The sequence below is a fragment of the Stenella coeruleoalba genome (assembly GCF_951394435.1).
Source record: "Stenella coeruleoalba genome assembly, chromosome: 11".
Classification (NCBI taxonomy): Eukaryota; Metazoa; Chordata; class Mammalia; order Artiodactyla; family Delphinidae; genus Stenella; species Stenella coeruleoalba.
This window is the reverse complement of record NC_137157.1, coordinates 58,606,635-58,631,850: the sequence shown is the minus strand read 5'-3', so window position 1 is coordinate 58,631,850 and position 25,216 is coordinate 58,606,635. Positions and strand designations below refer to the sequence as shown.

The 25,216-nt window shown below is 44.2% G+C and overlaps 1 protein-coding gene across 3 annotated transcripts in view; it reads right to left on the bottom strand.

Annotated features, from left to right (window-relative positions):
• Positions 1-4,623: 4,623 nt before the first annotated feature.
• Positions 4,624-25,216, bottom strand: part of RNF41 (ring finger protein 41) — a 28,019-nt gene continuing 7,426 nt past the window's right edge. For 2 of the 3 annotated variants that reach the window (XM_079938448.1, XM_079938447.1), the window contains exons 3-7: positions 15,937-16,049; positions 11,942-12,213; positions 11,109-11,244; positions 10,585-10,688; positions 4,624-9,783 (exon numbers count right to left, since the gene is read on the bottom strand). In XM_079938448.1, the coding sequence (XP_079794574.1) occupies positions 9,432-9,783; positions 10,585-10,688; positions 11,109-11,244; positions 11,942-12,213; positions 15,937-16,026 (954 nt within the window). In that variant the 5' untranslated portion in view covers positions 16,027-16,049 and the 3' untranslated portion in view covers positions 4,624-9,431. Of the gene's footprint in view, positions 9,784-10,584; positions 10,689-11,108; positions 11,245-11,941; positions 12,214-14,482; positions 14,624-15,936; positions 16,050-25,216 lie in introns of those variants that run through there. The other variant, XM_079938449.1, reaches the window with a different exon arrangement.

Here is a 25,216-nt window from a genome sequence, read left to right as displayed (position 1 = left end):
TTCTCTTTGTATTTTATTTCTTGCACAGCCACATCTCCAAGAAGGTTCCCCAGGGGGCAGGGGGGTTCAAAGGTAATTCACAGAGCTTTTTACACATTTACACTTTGGAGTTTCCCACCTTCCTATCATTGCTTATGCTGTTTTTTCCATTCATGCTGTTTTCCCCTCACCACTTCCTTCCCCCTGGCCCCCACACCATTATTATTTTCCATCCTCCCGGTCTTTTTACCCCTCCTCTTTGAGGTTCTTGATTACAACAGCTAGAACTTACCACCACCATCCACTAGGTTGAATGCAAGGCATCTCCTTTGACACGCTTCTGCAAAAATTAATTAAAATAAAATAAAACAAGTTACATTATTCTACCTCCTAAATAGTCTCAACTGTGTCCACTTTTCTCAGAGGTGAGTGCAGGCTGGACCCACCACTTGCTGAAGGTAGGGGTACTTTTGAGGACCACATGAGTTGATGTATATATAAAGCTTCACTAAAGCATCCACACTACCCCGGTTTAAGGTAGCCGGGGACCTTAAACCCTTCCATGGTTGCTTTTTGTATTTCATGACCTGGTCCCTTTTTTTCTCCCCACTTTTTCATATTCACTACATTTCATCCACTGGTATTCTGTTAGTTCCTGGTGGCATATAGTATTTTTCTGTGTTCATGCTGCTCTCTGCCTGAAATAATCTTTCTCATCCTTACCTTCTTCTCAGTCTCCACTTAAATGTTGGTTCTCCTGGGAAGTCTTCTCTAACCACCGGTCTCCCACCATATCCTATTCTCTAATCTTTCTATGTGAAATCCTTCTTCCCCCATAGAATATACACTCTTGGCACATATAAGCCACTCCAAAAAAACCTTTTTGCGTACATGGGTGTTTTTTAACATAGTCATGTGTACATGCTTTAATCTTCACTCAGACTGGACTGTAAGCTTCTTGAGAGTAAGGACTGTGTATTTTATTTGTTTATACCTCCTCTACTAGGCCTTAGACATAGATGTGATAAAAAAAAATGTACTGAATGAATAGAATCTAATAGGTTCTGTACTGGACTTCCTACCAAATCCCATTTTGCACACACTCTCAAATTTAAATATCTGAAGAGCCAAGACCAAAATTGACCAGCAGAGGGCAACCGACAACTATGTTGTGAAGAGAAGAAGGCCCCCATGGTTTACAAAATGGAGGATCTGGATCCAGAATAAACTGGCTGAGGTTGTTTGGTACTTGAGATACTACTTTTCACTCTCAGATGCTTGACTTGTAACTCTGGGGGTGAGAGGCCAAGACTTTGAACCTTCCTGTACAATAGATAATTTCAAATTGTAACCATCCCCATAGCCCACCACCCACACAATTCCTTCACCCTTCCATCCCAACAAATCCTATCTCTCTATCCTTATATTTTTCTTTGTGTTGCATAACCAGCCCCCCTTTCTCACTATTCTTACGTATTTACTACATTCTACCCACTGGCATTCTTCATTTTCTGGTTCAGTATTTGGCCTTGCTCTTCTGAGCCGAAGTTACCTTCTGCACCTTGGCTTGCAGTCCCACTCATTTCAACCTCCTAAGGAAGCTTCCATGAATATCCTTCCATAACAAGTTAAAATTCTCCTACTCTACTCATTCAATCCTTCATTAATTTAGGACAAACAATACTATACCTTCACTTGACACTTTCAAATCACCATGTTGTTTTCTACTTTTTTTTTTTTTTTTTAAATAAAATGTGTATCCTCTGGGACTTCCCTGGTGGTCCAGTGGTTAAGACTCTGAGCTCCCAATGCAGGGGGCCTGGGTTCGATCCCTGGTCAGGGAACTAGATTCCGCATGCTGCAACTAAGACCCGGTGCAGCCAAATAAATTAAAAAGTAAATAAAATAAAATAAAATGTATACCCTCTGCCTCCAGCTCCATGCTCTCTTTAATAGCCTGTGGTAGAAAACTTTGCTATGTTTGAAACCACTGATTTCTTACTGGGCTTGAGAGACATTGTACTTCCTTGCTTTTCTCTTAGAACACTGTTTCTCCATCTCATTTTCTCCCTTCTTCTGAGGAGTTTTACTAAAGCTTCATTCTTTTCCCTCCTCGAGAAAGAGAAACCCCAAGCTACCATTCCAGGCATGGCCTCTCAGCCACACCATCGTCCTATATCTCCAGCTGCCTATATGTCTGCACAGCTGACCTAATGTCACCTAAAACAGCAGTCCCCAACCTTCTTGGCACCAGGGACCGGTTTCGCGGAAGATGGAAGATGATTCTTCCACGGACAGGGGTTGAGGGGGATGGTTCAGGCGGCAGTGTGAGCCATGGGGGGCGGCAGATGAAGCTTCGCTGGCTCGCCCCGCCGCTCCCCTCCTGCTGTGCAGACCCTGACCGGTCCGAGGCCTGGGGGTTGGGGACTCCGACCTAAAACACAAACAAAACTTTTTCTTTCCCAGAATCACATTCTCAACTTTTTCCATTTGTTAGTACTATTCTCTCAATTCCATCTATTTCCAACCTTAAGAATTATCAGACATTTTCTATTCTGCCATGCCCATCATTCATCAATCATTGCTTCCTCCATCACATCATCTATTTCATGCTTGTGTTACAATGGCCTTTCAGGTGCCCCAGTTTCACCACACTTAAATCTCTAAAACACTGCTTTCATCGTATTAATCCCGTCTAGGAATTTCAGTGCCCTATCTGTTCAAACACATGCTCCTATTATCAATATGCCTTGCCTAAATCACCCATTTTTTAAATCCTTAATTCTTTCCAGTAAGATACCCTAATCTAATCAGGCTGGGTGTCTCCACATCACAGCCTAATTCCTTCCTTCTGTCTCTTCACCTTAAAACCAATGACTAGCTAATGCCACCCTATACTGATTTTTTCAGCTACAAATTCTTAGATCTTAATCCAAATTGCTTTTATGTGACTAAAAAGCTAATGTGGGGAAATCTAACACACAGGAACTTATTATCCCCTTGCAAGTTGTTGACTTGTTCCAAATGTTAAGAGGCTTGGATCTCTGAAGTTTATCCAGTAAAGCAAATCATTAGAGGACTTGAGCTGAAATGATCTCAACCTACACTTATTTCAGGAATGCTCTCATCGCACAAAACATTTCTGGAACTCCTTCACAGCTAGTTTATGAGCCACATTTAAATGATTCATTACTTCAAAATTACTTTTAAAAAAAAAGCTGAGCACTAGCCACCTTTATCATGCATCTGTTTTCCAGATTCTGTTCCAGATTACTTCTGGAAGTCCCTAAGGTCACATTCTTCGCTTTCTTCGCGTTCACTCTAGTGGCTGTATTCATTCCTGGAATTTCTTGATCACCTTTGGGAAGATAACTTCCAAATCCACGTCTTTAACCCTAACTTCTTTCTCTTAAGCTGTAGACCCACATTTCCTTTTTCTGGCTAACCCCCTCTTATGGGGAAGCACTTCCAACCGATTGTTCCCCAAATGAGCTCATTACTTCACCCCTGAAACCTGCTCATCCTCTTCTCCTCCCTATTCAGGTTAACGACACTGTCCTCTTATTCACAGATTAGAAACCTCTGTCTTTATCTGTGACTCATCTTTAGTTACATGCCCCTTGTTATGTGCACTGGTTGGGAGCCCAGGCTCTGGAATGACTTTCTGGGTTCAAATCCCAGTTCTTACTATTAGCTACGTGAATTTTGTCCTTTGTCTCGGTTTCCCCACATAGAAAATGGACATGATAATAGTCTTTTTTTATAAAGCTGCTGGGATGACTAGATGTTTAATATTTAGTTCGTGACTCACGGTACGTGCTCAACCTGGCTGTTAGCCCCTTTCCTCATTGCCAATATCTGATCCTATTTGGAACTCAGCTCCAATGATTCCTGAGAAAACTTCCCTCCTGCATCCCACCAGGTAGACAGTTGACCCCTTTCCTCCTGTTGTCCCATTGTACTTAATTCCTACCTATTAGCAATATGCTATTCTGTATTTCCCGTTATTTGTTCAAGTGTACGTCACCTAAGCTTTAAATTCCTTTCAAGGAATATACAATTATTTGTGTATCTCAAATGCCTAGAACCACGTCTGGCACTTGACTGGCATGCTGTAAATGTTGGCTGAGTGAATCTGGTCAGTTACTAAGGCCTGTTGATTTTTCTCCCCTCATGTCTCTGTCCTCTTTCCTGGTCTATTTCAAGTTCTAATCCTCTCACATGAATTACTGCAAAGCTTACTAATATTGTCACCAAATTTTCATTGTTTTCCCATCGTCATCAGAGTCATGAATTGGAAGTCACTCCTCTTCTCAAAAACCTACCTGTAAAACTAAAGTCCAAATTCCCTGCCATGTATTCAAGGCCTACCAAGAATTGTCCCTAAATTATCTTTAGTTTTATCTTCCATTACTTCCTTCAACAAACTCTATGCTTCAGATTACACTAGTCTGTTCCCTCTTCAACATGTCCTTCACCTTCACTTGTTTTTATTCATGGTATTATCTCAGCTTAAAATAGAGATTGCAAACTCTGGTCGGCTCCCAGAGAGATCAGTACCTTACCCAAGGTTACACATCACAGAGCTGTTGTCCTTGAAGTCTGGGCTCCTAGCCACTCCACTATCTTGCCTTCACATCTCCAGACCAAAACATCTCCAAATATGGCCCACAGGGACCAGAAGCATCATGTGAAAAATGCCAGTCTCTGAGTATGGGGCCCACTAAGCCCCACTCCCAGGTGATTCTGATGAAGTATAGAATTAATGACCTCTGCTCTAGAAATGGATCTTCCCTGACCACCAGATCTAGGGCAGAAACCCTGCTTTGTGTCTGTCCTGACCCTTACCCCAGTTTGTAATTACATTAATTACAGTTTGTAATTACATCTCCCCTTTTCCCAATTTATTTTTCTCCTAGGACTCATGCTGCCAAACATAACATGTTTTTCTTATTATCTTGTTTCTTGTCTGTCTCCTCAACCAGAGTTTTACAGCCAGGAGGGCAGGGGCTTTGGTGGTTTTGTCACAGCTGTATGTATCTCCGGCACACAGGACAGTGCCTGGAGCTCCATAGGTATGGGTTGAATAAACTGATGACTAAAAAAAAAAAAAAAAAAACTCTGGTGGATCCTATGTTTTTGTTTTGTTTTATTCTTTTTTTGGCCCACATTAAAAAAAAATATATTGAGCCAACATTTAAAAGTTGTGACATTTAGCATAAACATTAGGATGTCCAAAAGTTCTTGAAAAAATAATAGGGGCAATGTTGGGCCCCTGTTCTTGTATAGCAGTGACCAATCAGAGCTGCACTGCCAGCTGCCCATTCGCTCAGGGCACATATTTGTCGCCTAGCCAGTTTCAAAAATCTCTCTCAACAAATACAAGCGTACAGTGAAGAGATTAGGCTAATGGTGGGACAACTGGGCCTATGTCCTGATGTTACACAACATAAAGAACATCTCTCCTGTGATGTCTTTTATCCCCAGAACTGGTTAATTTGAATCTCTCTGACTCTAGGGGATTCCCTGGTGGTCCAGTGTTTCGGACTCTGCGCTTTCACTGCTGAGGGCCCAGATTCAATCCCTGGTCCAGGAACTAAGATCCCACAAGCCACGCAGTGTGGCCAAAAAAAAATAATAATAATAATAATAATCTCTCTGACTCTAGATCTAATCCTGTTTAGGAAAAATAGGGGTTAGAGGAATAAGTTAAAGGACGCTGTGAAGAAGCAATCAGTCAAATCCAAGACCACTCTCTAAACAACTGGCCCAATTCTCTTCAACAAATAAGTGTTACCAAAAAAAGTTTGTTCCAGGAATCCAGACTGAGAGAGTTAAAACACATAACCTTTTGTAATGGCATGGTTCCTGGATTGGATCCAGGGTTGGACAAAAATCAGCTCTAAAACTACTTTTCTTAGACCAACTGGGGAAGGGTGAACATAGATTTGTATTAGATTAAGGATACGTTGTTAACTTTAAGCATTTGTTATTTTGGCAACGTAGAAAAATGTTCTGAATTTTCAAATGTATATACTAAAGTAAAAAAACAACAAACCCTCTCTACTTCCCTGCCCACTGTCCTGACCTTAAAAGTCTAGAACAGGTTGGCACATTTTGTGTAAAGGACCAAATAGCACATTTTAGGCTTTGTGGTCCGTAGTTCTATGGCAACTACTCAGCTCTACTGCTGTAATCTAAAAGCAGCCATAGACAATACACATAACACAAATGGGCATGGCTGTGTTCCAGTAAAACTCTTCCCACAAAATCAGGCAGCAGCATGCAACTTGTAGTTTGCCAACCTCTGATCTAAAACAAATACACCTCTTGGAGAAGTCTTTCCTGGAACCTATCAGAATCAGTGGCTTTATCTTCCCTCTGCTCACATATTGCTTGTGGTAAGATCCACTTCCCACATTTATGATGTCTTCTTATACACTCGTCTCAATTAGGGAGTAAGTTCTTTGAAGGTAGGTGCCATTTGGCTACATGAACCACCCCCCCCCAGCCCCACCCTAGTGAGTTCTTGGCGAATAGATATTCAATGAATACTGTTTCCAAAAAACCAAATCTACCTTAAAAGGAAGATTTGGCATCATTCATGACATTCAAAAGAATGAGCAGCAGGTTCTAAAAGTAATTTTGAAGCTTAAAAAAAAAAAAAAAGCACTACCGGTCTCATTAGAGTACATATATTGCCACTTGTGCTCTATACTGTGATACGTTCATCAGTATCTTCTAATCAGACCTCGTATGTATGAAAGTGTAGTGTAGTAAATTCAGTGGGCACAGGAATGTCCTTATGCTTTTTTTTTTTGGCGCCACTAAAGTATCTAGAGTGCTATTAGATTTGCGTTAGGTGCACGATAAATGCTCAACAAATTTATAATATGGTACACTGTGGTAAAAGAGTTTTTTTCTCATGATAGGGAGGTGGCAGCAAATGCCTACAAAAGGGTTTATCAAGATTTGACAACCACAGCAGGTGCAGTCATTCCAGGTTCCTTTCCTCCTGTATACTTTCTTGGTTAGGAGACACTGGGGGTGGAGGGTTCCCTGACTTCAATGGAATCCCAGATTCCAAAGCAAAGGTGTTTGTGGGACAAGGGGGAAAGGTACTTGCATATCGTCTATAGAAAATGTCCCCAAATCCCAGAACACATAGGGAAGACATGGATTTGGAGCAAAGGTAAACCCTGAAAAGAGCACAATTCAGATGACAGGTGAGAGTGCTTCAGCTGTGCAGAACAGGAGTCAGGAGGAAAGGATGTAGGAGGGTACACAAGGCAAAGAAGATATGAGGTGCACACTCCTCCCAGATAGAACTCCTCCTAAAACAGAGGTTAGTTCTAAGACAAGAGTAGGTTACAAAGCAAGGAAGAAGTCAGGGGAATTAAGGTGAGAGAAAGGCCAAAGCAGAGGAGAACCTTCATGAGGGGAGTGATGTGAATTAAGAATTGAGAGAGTTGAGTAAAAGATTTATTATTAGTGCAGTCAACACCATGGAACAGCACATATATAACACAACTAGCAACCTGCAGAGACACTAGTGCAAAGGGTAGGGAAGCCTTAACTGAGCTTCCTGGCTCCATCTTAGGGTGACAACAGGAGGGTATGGGCCTGGGTAAGGCAGGCAGGGGCAGAGGGGAGTGGAAGAAATGTAGTAACCAGACTAAGTATAGCAGCGTTTTCAAATTCCTGAGCACAATGTCCTGGAGCTGGAACATATGACTGTTCCTCACCCCCTTCAAGCTGTATTCCCTCCTCCCCACAGTTCCAGTGGAGCCATGACCCAGCTACCCAGACCTACCGCAAGCTGGCCTGGAAAAAGCTCCAAAAAGAGAAGCTTTATGGCATCTCTCTCCAGCCCCACTTCCACCTGCATATCAAGATAATCATACCCACTATTCCTCCCCTTCTCTTACTCTGCTAGTCACCCCAGGGATTAAGGAATGCCCTGGGCATCCCGAAATGCAGCTGAAGTCCTAAGGGGGTACGGGTGAGACAGCACAGCCTGTACTCAGAGACATAATTTCTATCCCATCTTGCCTGATGAAGCTTAGAACCCAGCTATATATATATCTCCAAGGAAACCGGGTGTTGGGGGGAGTGGCGGGCAGGATTTCTTCAAAATTAATACTCGAAGTCCAGAGTTTTACAGTGAGACCCTAGATGGGCTGGAAGCAAAGTTCTCCAGAGGGCACAGCCATTGATGCGGGACTGTCACATCCATCACTGGAATAGAGGAAGCTCCTCATCTCAGATGGGTTATGGAGGACTGGGGCAGACTTCAGTTCAGCCAAGGACTCCCTTAGCCTTTCCTATATTAAAGCCAAAGGTTGTGCTGAAAAGGAAAAACATAAGACAGACCCCATCCCCGTCCCACCCTATCCAAAGATCCCCACAATAGGAACAGCAAAAGAAAAGTTTTAAGTTTTGTAAATTTTTTTTCTTTTTCCTTTCTTAAAAAAAAAAAAGTAAATAAATTAAATTGCCAACAATGTGGCTGGGCTGGAAAAGTGGGGTAGCCATAATCAGGCCATTCTTAAAAAAGAAAAACTGTGAGGGAGGGAGTGAAATATAAACAAACAATGGCCAAAGAAAATTATCAAAATAACTAGTTACAATCACAGGGCTGAGAGAGAGGAGTCTATGGAACTATTATGGCCTGTGCCAGAGGCAGTGCCTACCCAATTTCAGCAAAAGCCAGAGAGCTGCTTCCTGCTGAGCATATTCACCCCAATGGACTAACCCCTCACCCCAACCCTGTCATTCCCTAATTGTGAGAAAGTGTAGGAAAGAAGAGCTCATCTGGAAATTTTCAGCATCCCCACCTGCACACCTGCAGACCCGGCGGGAGCCCACACCTTTAAGGTGGGCTGAACAGGGTATTGCTTGGCACAGAGGTCCAGTCTTCCCCTAAGGGCCACCAGCGATGGCCTACTGGCCTCATTATTTCTAGGGTTTTGTTCCATTCTTACCATTTCTTTAGGATGTCTGCTCCCCAGAGCCGCCCCCTAAATGCTGTTTAGAGAGTCAAAGGCCTGCCTGCTCTGGATTCCCTGGTTTTGGAGGAGGGGAACAGTTAGAGATGCCTCACTCCATCCTGATCCTCTAGAGAAAATGAGTATCTTTGTGCTTTCTGAAAACATCTGGAACCAGGACCCTAGGCAGGAAAACAGAAATAGAGGTGGGGACTTTCCCAACCAGATGGAAAATATACAGACATTTTAGGGGAAGAAATTAGGCAAATGGAGGGAATCTGGGTTTCCCACCTGAAAGCCTGAGCAGAGTGCCCTGGGGCCCTCTTCAGTGGCAGAAGAGCAGGGAGATGTGTGGCTCTAGCGTTAGCCACGGAATTAAGGAAAGTGGGGAGGACTCAGGGCCCCGCTGCTGGAGTGACAGGATTTTCTGATTTTCATCTCTTCCAGATAGCCCGTCGAGATCGCCTATATCTCTTCCACGCCATGCGCAAATATCATGACAAGCCCTGGCTCCTGCACCATGTCATCACCCATGTGCTGGTTCTCACAGGCCATCACAACAACAGCCTGCTTGCCAGGGATGCGCTTGGCCACGTAGTTCTCATAGTAACGCCGGTTCATCTGTCTTGTCTCTAGTGTGGCCAGACCCTGGGGCCAGCTACGCTCATGGGCATTTTCGATCAGCTCGTTGACAATAGACGCAGGACAGCCACTCTCCACCAGGGAGCGCTTGATTACAGCCTGGAGTACAGCATCTGGGGTGGAGATCATCCCTCCCCAGCGGGTCACTCGTGCCGGCTGCAGGGAGTTCACCCACCTGTGTGGAGGGATTTGGAGGTGGTCAGTCCAGCTCGTCCCCTTTCTCTGCATTGGCTTTTCTCCTAATAGGAACGACTGCCTGCTCTGCACTCAACCTAACTCGATTCCTCCTTCTTTCCTTCCATCATTAGTTCAGAAACTCCAGATCTTTCCCTAGTTGGTCCCATCCGAGTGTCACCACATGTTACTCACCAGATTAAACTCCACGAGAGTAGGGTTCCTGTTATTTTTCTTAAAAATCCCAATACTTAGCACATGGTGCCTGGCATGTAGTAAGTGCTCAACAAATGTGTACTGAATGAAGCAATTATTCCTCTATACTGTGTCCCTCGCAGCACTATTTGCACTATACAGACTGACTCACAGTTTAGTCTATGAACTATGCAGAACTCCAGAACTGAAAGGGATCTTAGACTTCGCTTGTTTACTTCACTTGTTTTTGCTGTATTTTAGATCACTTTCCTGGATTTGTACTCTCTTCTTCTCTGAACTGTAAGCTCCCTGAAGTCAGGGACAATATCTTCTCTTTTTGGTCTTCCTAGCACTCCCACAGCCTTTAATACAGGGCTTTGTACATGTGGGTACCCATCTAACTCTTGGGTAAGCTTTCCCTTCCAACCACCCAAAAGAATATGAGATCCTCTGCTAGGGTTGAAGGTTATCGCCTCCTCCTCTGGCCCTGTTCTTCATCCCAACACCTGAGAAGCAGTGGCCCCAGCCCAGGCCTCTTCTTACCCTCCCCCCAGGGCTCAGTGCCAGGACGTGGGATGAATGACTCCACGTCCTGAGTGACACTCACTCTAGGATCTCGTTGTACTCAATCGTCTCCTCCAGGCTCTGAAGGTTGGGGTTGACACTGCGAATTGCACGCATGTACGCCTTGAGAAGCTGGATGTCTCGTTTCTGTGGGGGGTGGGGAGGAGAACAAGGGATAATGGCTAAGACAGACAGTAGATGAGAGACAAAAGTTTGTCTGAGAATGAGGGAAATGGAGAGATCTGAGGAACAACCAGAGTGGAAGCTTCATGAAGACAGGGATACAACTGTATCATTCCCAGCTGTATCCCCAGTGCTTAGCATAGTGCCTTCAAGGGAAGGCATTTGATAAATGTTAAGTAAATGAATGCCACTGATGGGATGAAGGGAAGCAAGAAGAGCTCCAGCCTGATTCACTGCTATGCACAGGCAGAGTATCCACTGACCAGGCTCTCAAGCGCACGCACAGATCTGCCGCTCACATCCACGCCTGCCACCCACAGGCCACGGGCGCGAGGTTATCTGCATGTGAAAGACGTGTGCTGCCCTGTGTTCTCTGCGCCCTACCTGCTCTGCCAGCTGGTGTTTGTGTTCTGCTGAGGTCTTTTCCAGCTCTGCAATTCGTGTCTGCTGCTGCTGTACCACTGAGCGCAGGTGCTTAATGCAGTTGTGGTTTGGCAGCTCATCTTTGGGCATCTCCAGGCTGCCACCCAGGGTGGGAAAAAAACAGGATAGGAGCATTAATGGGACATGTGAGCAAAGGCAGATAACTGCTGAGAGGGCTTTTTCCTACCTGAAATGACTAACATTCATTCATTTCCAACATTCAGGCGCCCTCTTGCTTATTGCCTTCATTTCCTTCTCCCCAGCTCTCCCTCGTCCCTTTGCTGTCTACTTCCTCTGGGCCTCTTTCCCTGTCTAAGACAGTGTTTCATCTCCCACGTGGCTCTCCTTTCCTCCTACAGATTCTGCCTGTGCACTCATTCCTTCTGAGAAGCCCTAGATTCACAGCCCTAGCTATCAGTATTTAATCAAATATTTCACACCCCAAAGAAAGAAAAAATAGGACAACAGGGAATATGAGAAGCCTGGATATTAGAGCAGTCAATCTGACAAAGAGAAAAGTAGTACTGGATGAAAGGGAGGAATAAAGTATATCAGTCTTTAGTGGTATCACAGAGATTGCTGAATTGCTGTCTCCCTTCTTTCATTAAAGCAAGAGCAAAAAGATCGTAGCTCGGAAAGCAGCACGGGTGAGATCTTGGAGCAGGGAGCCGGGGGGCCAGGAACACTCCTTGCCTGCAGGAGACCTCTTCAGCTAGCGAGCAGGGGATCCAGAGACAGGGGTATAAACGGGAAGGCCCTTATCTGTGTGGGCGGAAGAAGGGCAGGAATCTTACCCACAGCCCTGTTCACAGGTCACAGGCCGTTTTGGGTTGTGCTCACAGTCACTGAGGTGAGACATGAGGTTGTCAAGCCGGACAATAGCACTGCAGCCAAACACAGCGTTGTCGCAGGCGATCTGCAGCTTTGACAACATGTTCCGCATGATCCGAGGTACTGGGCGCAGGTGGGCGACCGTCACAACACTCCGGTCCACCGGACACGTCTGCTGCTGAGAGAACCACTGGGTGATGCAGGCGTTGCAGAAAGCATGCTCGCAGTGAGGCGCCTAGACGGGAGAGCAGCGCAAAAGGGGCACAAGAGAATTAGCAGGAGCTAAGAGCCTGGGTACGATTAACTCCGCAAAGCCAATCAAGCCTCTGCGCAGCTTCTAGGACCAGAGGTCCCTGGGGTCACAGCAAAATATAGATCTACTATGGGCAAGGCATTGTGGCGGACAGGCTTCAGATATGTTTCCTGTGCCCAATAGTCCAAATGGATTGTGACATAAGACAAACAAGTAAAAAGTTATATAACAGTAAGAGATATAAATAATATTCCAGGACAATGAGAGAGAGGACATAAGGTAGTCAATTTTTTTTTTTTTTTTGCGGTATGCGGGCCTCTCACTGCCGTGGCCTCTCGCGTTGCGGAGCACAGGCTCCGGACACACAGGCTCAGCGGCCATGGCTCACGGGCCCAGCCGCTCCGCGACATGTGGGATCTTCCCAGACCAGGGCACGAACCCGTGTCCCCTGCATTGGCAGGCGGACTCTCAACCAGTGCGCCACCAGGGAGGCCCAGTAGTCAACATTAATTGCCAACTGGATTACATACTCAATAATTGCCAAAGAAATCCAGAGGAGGGTGAGATCTTTCCAGTCTAGGTCAATCAGGGCAGGTATTTATGGACAGGACAGAATCTGATATGGGTCTTGAGGGATAAGTAGAGAGGAGGCGGGGGCAGAGATTTACTGGCAAAAGTTCAAAAAAAATTTTTTTTTGGCCACACCAAGTGGCTTGCGGGATATCAGTTCCCCGACCAGGGATTGAACGTGAGCCACAGCAGTGAAAGTGCTGATTCCTTAACCACTAGACCACCAGGGAACTCCCCCAAGTTCTTATTTTATGAGGCCCAACCTGAGGCGTTGCCCTGAGTCCCAATGACCAGGGCTACCCTCCAAAACAGGACTAGATTTTTGTAGAATCACATTCTTTTCAGTTTCACAAAGATCATATTTCAGCCTACTTCCTTGATAATGCAAAGAGAGAGGACTCTCTGGCCTCTGTGGAGATACAATCTGGCCTCCAGCATGGGACAAACACAGTAGGCACTCACTAGATGTTGATGCATGGATGAATGACTCGAGCACTTATTATGTCCCAAACATTTTGCTACGTGCTTAAGATAAAAAAAAACAGACAGTTTCTGCCTTCAAGATGCTCACAGACACCAAAGACTGTAACACAGAAAGGCTTCATAAGGAAAGAAGTCATTCTCAATATCATTAATCCAACTGTCAGTACATTTTTATTTTTCACTTAAAGACGTATTTGATTCTTTTCAAAATCTTATAGGCCCTCTCTCCAAAAAAAAATCCTGTTTGTCTACTTTTCCCCGTCTGTACTGCCGCTAATCCAGTTCAAACGATCATCTCTCATCTATATTATTATGTCTTCTAACTGGTTTTCCTACTTCTACCTTGCCTCTTTATAATCCATCCTACACTCAGCAGCTGTGATTGTTTAAAAAGGCAAACTAGATCATGCTTAAAATTTTACAATGGTTTCCGATTACACTTAAAATAAATCCAAACTCCTGCTCAGGACTTATAAAATTGTTTGATCTGGCCCTGTGCCTCTGGCCTCTCCTCACCTCACATCATGCTCCCAGCACTGACTTCAGCCATTCTGGCTTTCTCTCTGTTCCCTGTCCACACCCTGCTCATTCCTGTCTCTTGCTTTTGCTGCTCCCCTTTGCCAGAATGGCCCCTTATCATTCAGATCTCAGCTCAACTGAACCTCTTTGGTGACCTTCCTATCTAAACCTGCCACCTCTGCAGAAGTATATAGAATGCGGTACCTTTTGTGTAAGAAAGGTAGGCAAATATACATATACATTCATACTTGCTTCTATCTGCCCACACACACACTGGAAGGATACCAAATAAACTAGTAAAAATGGTTATCTATGGGGGGATTAGGTGGACTGGGACAAAGATGGATGCAAGACTGTTCACCATATCTCTTTTTTTTTTTTCACCATATATCTTTTTATACTGTTTTGACTTCTGAACCATATGAATTTATTATCTATTCAAAAAATAAATAAATAAGATGTAGGGAAATCAGCATCCCTAGCAGAGGCTTTCTACCCTTGGAAATGTGTCTGGAACCTGGCCTGCTCCTCAGAAGGTAAAGCCTGAGTCCGGGCGGGAGGGGGGGAGGTTCTGCCTTAGTCACCAACTGCCACTGACTTCTCCACATGTGACTCACCTCAAATGATAGTGCTAGAAAACAGACAAGGCCCTGCCAGGGTAGGGAGGGAACTGACATACCCCATGACCTCTTGACACCACCAGGAGAGCTTGCTCCACACCCAGCCAATCTGCTTCTAATGGTCCAGGGCTAGCTGCCACTGGAATGCAGTCTGATTTTCATTCAGCTCAGGCATCTGTTCTCCTTTGGGTGGTTGAAAACTGGAGAGTAAGAATAAACTCCAAGAATCAAGGGGAGCCCCAGGGAGTGGTATTAGCAGTGAGTGGGGGAAGTGTCATGCGACCTCACTAACTGGTGTCCTGGTTTGGAAAATGGGATTATCTCCAGCTAGCCAGGAGCGGCAGAGGATTAATTGGTATTTACAGAGTATAGGCAATAAGGACCGTGCAGAATGGTGTCCCATGAATACAACAGTTAAGAATTCATCTCACTCATTATACTTGCCTGGTAATCATGAGCTTCTCCTCATACCTGCCCCAGGAAGATACAATTATCTCTGGTCTGGCAAAGCCGGTAGAGAAATGACCTAGTGAAGGTGGCAGCTTTCATATCAAAATGCAGAGTACATGGCTGCATCAAAAACTTTTTTTTTTCAGTAAATCCCAGGAAGAAACTAGGTCAGTTCACACAGTTCCCCACCTGCGATTTGTTAAACAGTACACAGGCCCGCAGGAAGACCGGCTGATTACCTGAAACACTGTATCATAAAAATGGAGAGAGAACTTATTAGAAGAGTCCAGGAGTTCAGTCATGGGTAGGAAGATGGAACCTAGTCAGAGCCCCTGAAGAGAAAAAGAAGCTACCAAACTACTGTCAAGAGGACAGAAACAGTTGACCATTTTACAGCACACAAGTCTCACAGTGACCTCTGAAGAAAATCTGAACCACTGTACTTCTGTGGTGTCCACCTCTCGACAGACTCTGGAAGGCCCTATTCCTCTTGTAGCGGCCACTGCTCCTTTGCACCAAACCTCTATTCTGTGTGTGTCAGGAGTGCAGGGAGTGGGGGAAGGGGGACCTGAACACAGTGGCCCCATTTCCTATGAATATATATTTTTTAAATTTCCAAATGTTCCAATTATGTTTTTCTTTTCATATATATAAATTCATTTATTTATCTATTTTTGGCTGCGTTGGGTCTTCGTTGATGCGCACAGGCTTTCTCTAGTTGCAGAGAGCAGGGGCTACTCTTGGTTGTGTGCATGGGCTTCTCATTGCGGTGGCTTCTCTTGTTGTGGAGCACAGGCTCTAGGCGCATGGGCTTCAGTAGTTGCAGCATGTGGGCTCAGTAGTTGTGGCTCGCGGGCTGTAGAATGCAGGCTCAGTAGTTTTGGCACACAGGCTTAGATGCTCTGCAGCATGTGGGATCTTGCCAGACCAGGGATCAAACCCGTGTCCCCTGCATTGCCAGGCGGATTCTTAACCCCTGCACCACCAGGGAAGTCCCTGAATATTTTGTACTAGCTCCACTGCCATCTACTGCCCCACCAAACCTGCCATCAGACCGACTCACCTGGACTGGCTCCTCCAAGACTCCACTGCAAATAGGACAGATAAGGTCTTCGTCAACATCCCCCTGGAAACGGGTTACATCATACCCCATGTCTCATCACTGAAACCCAGGTCCTGGAATGAACAACAGAGGAAAAAAGAGGCCAGTTCAGAAGATTACAGATATGTGCCAACTTGATCTCATTGCCAAGATTCGTTCATTTGTCCGATAAATATTTGCTGAGAGCTTACTATGTGACAGTCATTTGGGTGGGGGGGGAGCTGACTCAAGAAATTTAATTCTAATGGGAAAAGATTTTATATAAATATACACTTAAAATATGAAGTGATAGGCTTCCCTGGTGGCGCAGTGGTTGAGAGTCCGCCTGCCGATGCAGGTGACGCGGGTTCGTGCCCCGGTCCGGGAGGATCCCACATGCCGCGGAGAGCACAGGGCACTATGAGGCCAAGAGATGTGGATACCTGACCCAGGCCGAAAGGAGAGGGAGGCTGAGAAGTTTTCCAGGACACCAGTGGGACGAGCAAGAAGTTAGCTAGGTTGTGTGTGGGGGGCGGGGGGAGCCAGGGCAGGGTGGGGCATTAGGGTTTTAGGCACATGAAAGAGCATATTAAGAGCCCAGAAGGGAACTTCCCTGGCGGTCCAGTGCTTAGGAATCCGCCTTTCAATGCAGGGAACGCAGGTTCGATCCCTGGTCCGGGAACTAAGATCCCATGTGCCCTGGGGCAACTAACCCCGTACTGCAACTACTGAGCCCACGCACCACAACTAGAGAGAAGCCTGCATGCCGCAAGGAGGGGCCTGCGTGCCACAACTAAAGAGTCCATGTGCTGCAACTAAGACTCGACGTAGCCAAAAATAAATTAATTAATTAAAATAAATATTTTTAAAAAAAAGGTAAGAGGGGATATGATGAGTTCAGGCAACTGTAAGTGGTTCAGAAAATGTTCGATCTGAGGGGTGCAAGAGAGGGAGTGTCAAAATACAAGGCTGGAAAGGCAAGTAAGGGCCAGGCCATGAGAAGTCTTATGTAAGGAGTTTGGACTTTACCCTGAAGGCTATGGGGAGCCACTGAAACACTTAAAAGGAATGATGTGATAAAAGTTCTTTTTTAGAATCACTCTGTAAACAGGGGTGAGATTAGCACTGGACTGAGTCAAGACTGACTGGATTTAGATGCCCGGTTCTACTACTCATTAGCTGTGTGACCTTGGGCAGGCTTACGTATACTTCCTAAGCCTGCATGGCTTTTTTTTTTTTTTGCAGTACGTGGGCCTCTCACTGTTGTGGCCTCTCCCGTTGTGGAGCACAGGCTCCAGACGTGCAAGCTCAGCGGCCATGGCTCACGGGCCCAGCCGCTCCGCAGCATGTGGGATCCTCCTGGACTGGGGCATGAACCCATGTCCCCTGCACTGGCAGGCGGACTCTCAACCACTGCACCACCAGGGAAGCCCTGCACGGCTTTTTAAACAGATAACATTGGTATAAGTAACAACAGAAGTGACTCTCACAGAGTTGCCCTCAAAGAAACAATACATATAAAACATTTAGCACAATGCCTGCTGGCACATACTAGGCACTCAATACACAAGAGTAACCATTATTTAGGTATACATTTTTTTTTTTTTTTTTTGGTCCAAGCCACACGGCATCTTTGTTCCCCAGCCAGGAATCCAACCCGTGTCGCCTGCAGTGGAAGTGCGGAGTCCTAACCACTGGACTGCCAGGGAATTCCCTATTTATGTACATATCTAATTTCTACTACTTGATTAAAAATTCCTTAAGAGTAGGAACTCAAGTGCTACATCCAATTTAGCACCAAGCACAGTTCTTTACAAAACAGTAAAATGTTTGGTGTGATTAAATGTTGCTTTAACTGGAAGCTTCCCAGCAGAGTACAGTGGACATGTATTTTGCCTACCTAACATCCCATTTTCTGTAAACAGCATCACAATTTTCCTTCAGGAATCAGAACCTGTTTCCTAGTGGACATGTGACCCAACCTAGGACAGTGAGAGAGATGCCTGGGACTTCTACTGGAACTCTCATGGTGTTTGCATAGCGGTAGGATGTACAATTCAGAGTGGTCAGTGGCCATCTCTGCCATTAATGAGGACAGCCTACTTACAGAATGACGCCATAATTGGGAATTCCCTGGTGGTCCAGTGGTTAGGGCTCTGCGCTTCCACTGCAGGGGGCATGGGTTCAATCTCTGGTCGGGGAACTAAAATCCCACATGTCACACAGCATGGCCAAAAAAAAAAAAAAATGATGCCATAATGAAGAAAGCAGAGCTGAGAAATCAAATTCAGGTGAAATCATTTGAGGGCCTGGATTCAGCCATGCCTGACGCCACAATCATTTTCTGAACATAAGTTACATGAGTCAGTAAATTCCCTATTATGTTTAGGCTGGTTTGAGCTGGGTTTTTAGCTCTTTAAACTGACAAAAATCCTGATTAATGTAGGCTAATGGAGACAAGAAATCACAAGGCTCACTTTGGAACCACTTATTTTTCTTTACCCATTTTGTATAGGAACAACGATACCCAATGACACTGCTACAATTACACTGACCTCCATCACCACCACTTCTCTGTATTCTTGTTCCTCCATCTCTAGGGCCTAAGTTCAGGGCCTTGGGCTTACTAACAATCCCCCTGAAATTGTCACTCTAAACCACCTTGGTCTGGCTATCTTCCTCTAAAATAGGGATATCCATCTATTTGTCTCTCCTCAGACCTTTGACCTTCTGTTCCTATGCCAACATTCCCTTGAATAATCCATCAACAGTAATGGATTAGAGTGAGTACATGAAGGGTAATATTAAAGACATCATAAAGTGAAATGTGAAACCCAGAACTAAGGCCCCTTGTGATTCTCCTTGTTGCAACTCACTGAACTGAACAATGAGGACAGTGGTAAGACAGCCAAGAGCAGTCCAGTGTCACTGTCCTGTGGATCTCCACTATTGAGAGCTGTAGTGCAGACCATGGCGTTGTTCACTTTAGGAATTCTACTCCCTTTCTCTTTCATCCACGTGGCTCCAGGAGAAGCTGCCTCACTAGTACTGTGAGACTTTAACCTAGGCAGCAGCTGACTGGGACAAGGGTGAGCATGCAACCCAAGCAGGGCCAATGGATCCTATCTCTGAGAATTTGAGCTTGATACCAAGAAAGATGAGTTGGTCTTTCTTTGCCTGTCATGTGGACTGAGGAAGACAAATCTACAGAAGGAAAGAAAAGACTGAAACAGACACAGTGAGAAAGGCCTGGATGAGAGCTGGAAAGTCCTGAGGCTTCAGAGTGACTGGTTTGTTCCCAAGACCCAGTTGCCTTCCTATCTTTGGCTTCTGCAAGACACCTCTTTTTTTTGTTTGTTTTTTCTCGGTACGCGGGCCTCTCACTGTTGTGGCCTCTCCCATTGCGGAGCAGGCTCCGGACGTGCAGGCTCAGTGGCCATGGCTCACGGGGCCAGCCGCACCGCGGCATGTGGGATCTTCGCGGACTGGGGCACGAACCTGTGTCCCCTGCATTGGCAGGCGGACTCTCATCCACTGCGCCACCAGGGAAGCCCTGTGTATCCTCTTTTTGCTTAAGCTTTGAGTTGGGCTTCTGTACCTTTTAAAAATTTATTTATTTATTTATTTGGCTGCACCGGGTCTTAGTTGTGGCAAGCGGGATCTTCGTTGCCGTGTGCAGTATCTTTAGTTGCGGCATGCAGGATCTTTTAGTTGCAGCGTGTGGACTCTTAGTTGCGGCATGCGGGATCTAGTTCCTTGACCGGGGATCGAACCCAGGCCCCCTGTATTGGGAGCACGGAGCCTTAACCACTGGACCAGGGGGGAAGTCCCTGCACTTCTGTATCTTACAGCCAAAAGAATCCTGGCTCAAACAACAACAAAGAGACAGCATACAGCATTAGAAGTTTGGAGAGGGATAGTTTAAATTAGGACTAATGAAGGCGCTAGGACACTAGGATTAGAATTAATCTGAAAGCTACGGGAGCACCTGAAGGATTTTTGTTGACATAAATTTACAGGGTTTAATTTTTTATCTTGACAATTTCAGACTTACAAAGATCCCATATATCCTTCATACAGACTCCCTAAATGTTAACATTTAACCACATTTATTTTATCATTGCTATATATATACACTGATAGATGGATAAAAATTTTCTGAACTGCTTAAGAGTAAACTGTAGACTTGATGCTTTTAACCCTAAATAACTTTACTGTGTACTGTATTTCCTAAAAAGAACATTATTTTATATATTGATAGTAAGATTATGAAAATCAGGAAATTAACATTGATGTAATACTATATTTACAAACTTTTTTTCCAATTTTTCCAACTGTCCCAATAATCTCCTTTAGCAAAAGAACATTCAAGATTATGCTGAATTATGTTATGCACTGAATTGTCAAGCTTCTTTAATCGTTTAACTGAAAAAGTTACTAAATCTTTTTTGTCTTTCATAAATTTGACATTTTTAAGAATACACACCAGGTATATGAGAATGTCTCTCAATTTGGATTTGTCTGATGTTTCCTCATGATTAAATTCAGGTTTCATTTTGGGCAAAAATAGCAAGGAAGTGGCATCGTGTTCTCAATGCATCATATCAGGAGCACATAATGTTGATTTGTACTGTTCCTGGTGATACTAACTCTGACCCTTTGGTTAAGTGCTGTCTGTCAGGTTTCTCTACTCTAAGAGTTATTATTTTTTCCTTTGTAATTAGTATAAATGTTGTAGGGGAGATTCTTTAAGTGTGTGTACACCTGAAGGATTTGTAAGAAATTGACATGATCAGCTTTCTGTTTTAGGCTGGCAGATTCTGGTAACTGTACAGAAAATATAGGGGGTAGGGAAGATTAGAGAAAGTGAGACCTTTGTAGGAGTTTATTTAAAATTCAGATTAAGAAAAAGTATAAAGGCTCAAACCAAGACATTTCAGAGAAGGAATCAGGAATCAAGCAGTCCAGTGGTTGGGACTCTGCGCTTCTACTGCGGGGGGGCCCGGGTTCAATCCCTGGTTGGGGAACTAGGATCCCACAAGCTGGGTAGCGTGGCCAAAAAAAAAATAACATAAACAAATAAAAATTTAAAAAGAAGGAATCTGAATCTATATTAGTTCAGGAAGTAATAAAAAGATGACTCTTTTGTTTCTGCCTTGGCTAAGTAGTGGTGAATTCTTATTTACCAATATAAGAATTAAAAAAAAAAAAAAGATCTGGATGGGGTAAAAAAACAATGATCCTAGTTTTAGACATGTACAGTTTGAGATTCCAAGTAGAAATCATGAAGGTAGTAGCTGATGGGTTTTCAGAGGCCACACAGGGAAAGTATACAGAATGAAAACAGAAAATAAGGGTTGGTCTGAAGACTATAGAACCCTGGGGAGCACTGACTCTTTGCTTATTTTTTTAGTTTTTCTTTTTTCACAAGTATATATGACTATATTTTCATTTTAAAAAAATACAGCCTCTCGGGACTTCCCTGGTGGCGCAGTGGTTAAGAATCCGCCTGCCAATGCAGGGAACACGCGTTCGAGCCCTGGTCTAGGAAGATACCACATGCTGCGGAGCAACTAAGCCCGTGCGCCACAACTACTAAGCCTGGGCTCTAGAGCCCGCGAGTCACAACTGCTGAAGCCCGCACACCTAGAGCCCGTGCTCTGCAACAAGAGAAGCCACCGCAATGAGAAGCCCGCACACCACAACCAAGAGTAGCCCCCGCTCACCACAACTAGAGAAAGCCCACGAGCAGCAACGAAGACCCAAGGCAGCCAAAAATAAATAAATAAATCTATATTAAAAAAAAAAAAAGAATATAGCCTCTCTTCCCACCTTCCTCTCCCCATCCATTGACTGGTGAACATTCATTCTTTCAACTGCCCTTCTTTGCTATACAGATTCTTCTTTCGGCTGTGCTGCACTACATGGGGGATCTTAGTTCCCCAGGGATCGAACCCGCGCCCCCTGCAGTGGAAGCACGGAGTCTTAACCACTGGACCTCCAGGGAAGTTGCACAGATTCACGTATGAGTAAGACAGATAAGGTTCTTTCTCTCATGTAGTTTATATTCTAGTGGTAAGAATTTCCAATCCACCAGTCTAAGCCTTGATTACAACGTATTCTGCCATTATCCTCTCATGACTGAAGTTTGCCTGACTGCCAAGTGTTCCCCTGAAACAAATCACGTTGCAGTTAACACCCCTTGTAACAAGATTTTTTGGAGCACAAGAACAAATCTCTCTCCTAGGACAGATTCCACTGAGAGGTGGAACTGCGGCACTGAATGGTGTGCCTGCTATTTGCTTTCCTAGACACTTCCATACGATACTCTGGAAAGGCCTTTTCAATTTACACCACCAACAACAGTGCATGAAAATACTTTATCAGTGACATTTTAAAAAGGGGACAAAAAGGAGCCTGCAAAAGAAGACTGAGAAAGATTGGCCAGAGATAAGAGAAAATCCTGGAGAGAAGATGGTCACAAAAGTTAAGGGAGTTGGGGGTGTAGGGAGCGGGGAGGGAAAGGCGAATGCTTGTTTCATGAGTAGAGTTTCAGCTTTGCAAGATGAAAAAGTTCCAGAGATCTGTTTCACAACAATGTGAATATACTTAACATTACTGAACTATATACTCTCAAAAATGGTTAAGGTGGTAAATTTTATGTTATGTGTTTCCCCCACACACACACACACAAAAGCTAAGGAAGTAGAATGCTTAGAGGGAAAAGAAGTGTCAAAAACTGCAAACACAAGTCAAATTAAAAAAAGCAAAAACTGCCAGGATGTGGGACTGTGGACACCACAGCAGAAGGCGGTTCCATGGAGTTGGGTGGCACTGTGGCGAGCAGTTTCAGTGAGGCACTGGGAGTGGAAGACAGACTGCAGTGGCTCACAGTGAACAGGTGAGACAGAGAGATGGGGACTGAAGACAACCCTGTCGAAAGCTTGATTTCCAAGGAAGGAAAAGAGAGAGAACCAGCTAGAGGAGCACTGGAGGCTGAGGAAGTGGGTTGTGTAGGGGTGTTTTTCCTTATGATGAGAAAGGCTTGAGGATGTTTATGAACTGAGAGGAAAGCACTAGTGAAGAAGGAAAAGTAAAGATGGGAGAGAATCTGGTCACTGGGGAAAAGGTAGGAAGGAGTTCTGGAATTATGTTAAACAGGAAGAGGGACACACTTAAAGCAGGAAAAAAGAAAAGATGGTACCAAAAGAGGCCCAGATAGTTTTTCAAAAATCACACCCGTAAACTTTTAAAATTCAGATAATCACTTATTCATTTAAGTGAACAGTGAAGGTATAGTTATGCTTAATTATGGTGATGTAAGCCCATCTGATGGAATAGCATATCTATTTTTATTTATTTATTTATTTATTTATTTTTGCGGTACGCGGGCCTCTCACTGCTGCGGCCTCTCCCGTTGCAGAGCACAGGCTCCGGACGCGCAGGGTCAGCGGCCATGGCTCATGGGTCCAGCCGCTCCGCGGCATGTGGGATCTTCGCGGACCGGGGCACGAACCCGTGTCCCCTGCATCGGCGGACTCTCAACCACTGCGCCACCAGGGAAGCCCAGCATATCTATTTTTAAATGATGCTTATGAGGAATATACAGTAACATGATACAATAATAGATGAAAAAAGTAGTACACAAATTTGAATACAGATCTGTTTAAAAACGTATATATTGGGCTTCCCTGGTGGCGCAGTGGTTGAGAGTCCGCCTGCCGATGAGGGGACACGGGTTCGTGCCCCGGTCCGGGAAGATCCCACATGCCGTGGAGCGGCTGGGCACGTGAGCCATGGCCGCTGAGCCTGCGCGTCTGGAGCCTGTGCTCCGCAGCGGGAGAGGCCGCAGCAGTGAGAGGCCCATGTACCGCAAAAACAAAACAAAACAAAAACGTATGTATTTATAAATAATCCATGTACAAAGAGACCAGAAAGAATTATCAAAATAACAATTGTTTTATTTAGGTGTAGGACTAAGAATAATGTTTTTCTTCTATTTTTAACTATCAAACATTTTATTGAGCATACATTTTTTTTGTCATAATTCAGCTTTAAACAGTCTTCCACAAATATGGAAAAAAATTTTTTTCAATTTAGAAATTACTTAAGAGTAAAAAGTATAGGAATGTTTTTACTTTTGAAGTTCAGGAATAAAAGGTGACAGAATTTGATCTCACCCAGAAGTTTTCCCTATTGACTTAATTCAGACAGTCTTATTTTTGCATTGAGAGTTAGAATGGACCATAAGAGACCATCTAGTTTCACATCCCAGGGCTGGAATCCTCTCCACAGTACCCAACAGTCACTCACCCTGTGCTTTGACAGTCCAGGGAAAGGCCAAGATAGGGTGCAGCAGGAGCACAGATGAGAAATATCTAGCCTAAACTCAAATCTCCCATAGCATTCTAGAATGCCTATGTCCCTCTCAAACAGGGTACCCGGAGCTTCACCTGTGGACTGACCAATATGAACACAATGGGACTATTAGCACCTTTCCTCTCTACTTCAATTAATGCAAACTGACACTGGTTAGTGCTGTTCTGGATGATAGCTACCGCCATTCTCATAGTCAAGACAAACACACAGAGTTGGGATGAAAGGAAGGCACAAGAGAAAGAGTCAAGAATAGGTGCTACCTGAGACAGCCTCTACATGATAGCAAAAATATCACCAAATATCCATAATTCACCTGTTGAACTGCTAACTTTATAATATCTACCTCAAATAAACAAATTGTAATCTGGTTTCTCTACAATAGCTATTAAATCAATCAGAGGAAAAAAATTATTGCTGCCTTAAAATGAACCAGGTATGAAGTCTTCCAAGATACACTAAGAGAAAAAAACTACAGTATATAATAGTACATGTAAATGTGCCACCATGATGTGCCACATAAATGTGCCAAAAATAATATGTATGTGACTATGCTTTCATATGCATGGAACTCTCCACAAGGATACATAAGAAACTGCCAACAGTGGTTGCTGCTGAGGAAGGGTCATTAAGGGACAGGAACAGGGGGAAAATTTTAATTTCCTCAGTTATCCCTTTGTACCTTTGAAAAAGATTTTCTCTGTGTGTTCACTCAATATTCAAATAAAGAAATAAATTTATAATTATCCTAAATTGTGAAAGTATCAATATTAAGATTAAATCAAAAAATATGTCCAAAATACTCAATGTCACATATACTATGTATGTCATTTATGTCATATAACATATACAACATATACATATAACATGTAATATACTATAGCAA